This window comes from Hyalella azteca, unplaced genomic scaffold, assembly GCF_000764305.2.
Source record: "Hyalella azteca isolate HAZT.00-mixed unplaced genomic scaffold, Hazt_2.0.2 contig5106, whole genome shotgun sequence".
In the NCBI taxonomy this organism is placed as follows: Eukaryota; Metazoa; Arthropoda; class Malacostraca; order Amphipoda; family Hyalellidae; genus Hyalella; species Hyalella azteca.
The window spans coordinates 64,879-69,814 of NW_025935306.1; the positions used below are offsets into that span (position 1 = coordinate 64,879).

General features: G+C 38.9%; 1 protein-coding gene across 1 annotated transcript in view; it reads left to right on the forward strand.

The window, feature by feature from the left end:
• Positions 1-2,406, forward strand: part of LOC108668464 (cytochrome P450 2L1) — a 17,530-nt gene extending 15,124 nt beyond the window's left edge. The window contains exon 12 of the mRNA XM_018155691.2: positions 1,603-2,406. Within this exon, the coding sequence (XP_018011180.1) occupies positions 1,603-1,787 (185 nt within the window). The 3' untranslated portion in view covers positions 1,788-2,406. The remainder of the gene's footprint in view (positions 1-1,602) is intronic.
• The last annotated feature ends 2,530 nt before the right edge of the window (positions 2,407-4,936 follow it).

Below are 4,936 nucleotides of genomic sequence, written 5' to 3' on the forward strand. Positions count from 1 at the left end.
GGGTAAGTTTTCTTGATCCAATAAGTGCGTTTGCAGTATTTATTAAATTGTTGGCTCTTCTCTGAATTTGCTCTGTTGGGTCTCGTCCGAGGCGACGGAATTTAGATTCATCTGAAACAATCTCATTTATTTTTGAATTGTACTCGGTTTTGTCTAAAATAACAAAGATGTTGCTTTTATCAGCTTTTCTTATGACAATTTGGTCGTTATCTCGGAGTTGCTTAGCTGCTTGGCGTAGAGCTGGGGTTAGGATTTTTGAGGTCGAAGAGCCTCGCTGTTTGGTGGCTTCGGCTCTTAATAAGTCTTTGAGGTCAGGATTGATATTTATTTTACCATCGTTCTTTAGTTTCAACAAAGAGTCATAAAGTAACTCGAGTTCAATTTGCTTCTTGGTTTTGCTAAACTTAGATATTACGTGACAGTTTAGCCCCAGGTTCAGAAGTTCTTTCTGATCCTTGCTCAGGGTGTGGGAGGAGAGGTTGATATATCCATCAGTAGAATGCGGAAGACTTATATCTCCTCGGTACAGGCGATTTAGTTTACGAAGAGTCCTGAGTTTCACGCTGTTGTCGTAGGTATCCAGAAGCCTGCTTAGTTCATCGGTAATCTGGAGATAAAGTTGAGAGCTTGGGATGTATTCGGTTAGACGAAGATAGTTCTCGGTGTTTTCAAGCTTCAATTGTTCAAGTTCATGGCGAGCAATTTTAATTTGCCTCTCAATCAGTTGGAATCTGTATCTCACAGTTATGTTCTCGTAATTCAAGCTTTGATTCCAATCTGTATCCATAATACCCTATGTTTGTACTATTGTCATTTCAAAATTTCAAATTCACTTGTTGCAAAACTCGTCCTCTACTTGATAATGAATGAAGTTGTATTCGAAACGTCGTAAATTATAATAAAATGTCCCTTGGAAACCTGATACTTGGATTTTCACTTCCTATCAAGAGCCTAATTCGCCGAATCGAGAAAAATAATAAGAAAATTGTCAATAAGAAATACTCTCTGGTCTTCAATGAAACCTGCATTAAAGAACAGCTTCTGCCAAACTACACAAATAGCGGCCTAAGTACACGTAGCGACCTAAGTTCACGCAGCGGCCTATATATATAAGTACATAAGCGTGATTAGCTGACGTAGCTACCAACACGTAATTATTTTTATAGTACGGCTATCAAAATTGATGAAATGGGCATCAACGAAGTTAGAGGTTATTAGATTTTTGTTCATACGCGGTGATATGAAACTGCAAAGCGCAGTCCAGAACAGTATTACCAGTAGGGCATGTTGACCCAGAGGTAGCAGTTCAGTGTACCAAGATTGGAGCATTGTGTTCCGGGTTTGATCCCAGCTACCTGCGACAGTTCTGGTCAAATAGGCGAGGAGGCCGGCTAATTAAGAACAGCAATATTGTAGCCACGAGTTGCGTGTTTGATACTACCAAAAAGCTGTGAAATTTTTGTTCAGAATCGGCGACAAGTCTAATGGCCTACTCTGCAACTCTGACACTGCTATTATTATCATATCATTATTATAGATAACATAATACAGTATTATACTATTTTCGATAGTATGGCCCGTAATCAAACTTACGTTACACAGGGCGACGCCAGTGCGCCGGGGAGGTGCTGGCTCGCACGGAACTTTTCCTTTTCACGGCCGCCATAGCGCAGAACTTCGACGTCCTGCCACCCCCCACCACCGACCTGCGCCGCGTCAAAATGACCAGCCTTGGGGGTCTGCGCGCCCCTGAAGACCAAGAGCTTATATACCGGCCGAGACCTTAGACTTAGAAAAAAATGTGAGAGTTTCCCCAAATAGCGAGGGCTCTGTACCGGCACAAGAGCGTATCAGTGCTACGTGTACTTTCTGCTCGTACTGTTTGTAAAAATTTGAACAGATTATAAAATTTGCAGCTTTAGTTGAGTTATCCCGGTATATAAAATTCCTAGCTGTAGGTAAGTTATCCCGGTAAATAAAATTCGTAGCCTTAGTTGAGTTATCCCGATATATTAAATTCTTAGATGTAGGTGAGTTATCCCCGTACGGTATACAAAATTCCTAGCCTTAGTTGAGTTATCCCGGTATATTAAATTCCTAGCTGTAGGTGAGTTATCCCGATATATAAAATTGCTAGCTTTAGTTGAGTTATCCCGGTATATAAAATTCCTAGCTTTACTTAATTTATCCCGGTATATAAAATTGATAGCTATATGTTGAGTTATTCCGGTATATAAAATTTATTGTTTCAATTGAGTTATCCCTGTGAAACAGATGTGTCTGATGCAACGCTGCAGTTCATTTGTTGTAAGGGCGCTAATACCTTCGTCGGTGGTGCGCCGTATCTTAACCAAGTATTTGTTGTAATCATAATGCTGTTGAGTAAATCATAAATTTCAGGCTTAAATAAAGAGTTATGAAAGAATGTAAACTTTTATTTCCAAACTTTATCCCGGACATCGATAAAATCAGTGCTCAAGCTTGAGAATAAGTATTTCTCAGCAGACGTCTATGAGATTATGAAGTCAAAACGTACTGATGGTGTAGCAGAGGTTGTGGCATCACTGCTAGTATGTTGGTTACACGGGCTAAATATACCTGCAATAGACTTATGACATCTTCGGTGTACAAATCTGGTGGGGTCAAAGTAATGTGACAAGATTAGGGTGGCCCAGTGCATGGTTACAGTTCAGAGTACCATGATTGGAGCAGTGAATTGTGGGTTCGATCCCAGCTACCTGCTACAGTTCTGGTCAAATCGGCGAGGAGGCGCTGCGAAATAGGACAGCAAAATTATAGTAGTGAGTTACGAATTCTAGACCGCAACAAGCTGAAATGTTATGTCGTTTTAAGCAGGTTTAAAGACCAAATATACTATACCGTTATGCATAACCGTACAAGCCTAATGATACATACAGCGTATAACTGTGGTAGGTAAAGCATAGGGTTAGGGTCGTCCAAAGGGTTAGTTTAAGGTTAGGACTAACATAAAGGGGATAGGTTTAGTCAGGAAAATGTGTTTTTTTTTTTCTAAAATAGCGTATAAAAATACCAACTAATCATGGTCGCGGTATTACCAAATTATAATTATGAATACGTATATACATATTAAATATATATAATATTTATTAAATATTAAAACGTATAACCCACCTTGAAATGATTGCCAATAAGCTGCAATTAAACAATATTAAAGGGAAAAAGGTTAAGTTATAGGAGAGATAATACTCTGATAACCTTGATGAATTGAGACAAAGAATATTACACCCGATAAATAATATTTATCCAGATAAATGTCCCCAAGAAATGTCCCCCCAAAGATAAATGTCCCCAAGAACAAAGGATGACACTAAATTCCATGAAAACCAGAACACGGTTATTGTAGAAGAGAAAGAAGAGCTGGAAAAGAGTTTGCATAATCAACACAATCCATGAATTGCCGGCAAGCGGGATGGAATAACAGTTAATGAAATGGTCGTTGACATGATAGTGTTTGGTGTGCCCGCTGACTACATCCCTAAGCTAATTAGCTGTATGGCCACAGACAGGGAAAGAGTTGAACGAAACAATAATATTGAGCTTGGTTTATATGTATATATAGACATACAGGCAGCAATGTTTGCCCGATGCTGTTTTTCGTTGACACTTGGATAAGAATTAATTGAATATAATGTCTCAAGGATTTTCGGTTCGAATTATTGTCCATATTGTATAATAAGGAGGAATGAAAGAGTGGAACTCATAGGTAGTAATTATTTGAAGTTAGGCGCGGTGAGGTATTAATACAGGAATCGATCAGGTAGCTATAGCAACACGATCGCAAGCGATACGATTGCCGGAGTCTTGTTAAGTAGATGCGAATAGAGGCTGGGCTGCAACTGCAGCTAAGAGGTTTTGGTCTGCGACTGACTGGTGGTAAGCTTGAAGAGCTTATACAGAAACTTACTACAATGACGTCACGAAGGTGACCTGAGGGATATTACTGAAAGCATGGGTGGTGACGAATGAAATAAGTGGCCTGAAATGCTTGCTTTAATTTAATCATCAAGGTCTCGCTCTTGGCTTTGATGCAACAACTCAGGAGAGCATCCACATCAACAGTGTGCATCTTACAAGTTAAGATACCACATTGGTCATTTCAGTTGACCAACTTCACCGGGCACAGCTCAAGACCATGTCAGTCACATTGTCAACTCGGTGAACAATTTAACAGTCATCTACATTGTGTCTGCACCTATGAAGGGACAAGGAAGAGGATTGATGGAAACATCTTCAATGCAATGTCGGATTGAGATGTTGTCAACTATAAGACCACTTCTTTAATTGAAAATTTTTTTTGGGGGGGGGGGCAAAGTTTAATGAATCACCAGCGACTTGAATTCTTGGGACTCAGTTGCCAGCGCCTGTAGGAAAGAAAATTCTTAAAAAGAAAAACGTTTCGGAGACCAGCTCCACCATCAGTTCAAAACCTAAAACACAGGTACAAACCATTAGAAATAAAATCACATTGAAGCATAATTCGTCAGATAAAAACAAATAAGAATGAAGTAAATATGAGCAGACAAACTTAGAACATTTTTCTTTAGACATTTCTAACTAGAACATTTTTTCTTTTAGAGCCTAGATTAAGAATAAATCAAGAGAAGCTTTCAAGGAAGAATTAGTTTCATCTGTTCCTGTACAACAATATGAATAAATTGTTTTGGCAGATCAATCCAAATCTGGTCAGTTGACAGTACTTAGTAGTCTCCTTGCCTAAAATTTATCTATATAATATGTATTTACAGGTTTGGTTGAAGACCAGAGCGTACTTTTTATTTACGATTTTCTTATTGTTCTTTTCGATAAGCCGAACAAAATTTCTAGCTGGAGCTTGGAGATCAAAAAGTAGATTACCGAATGACATTTTATTGCAGTGCGACGTTTCGAATATATC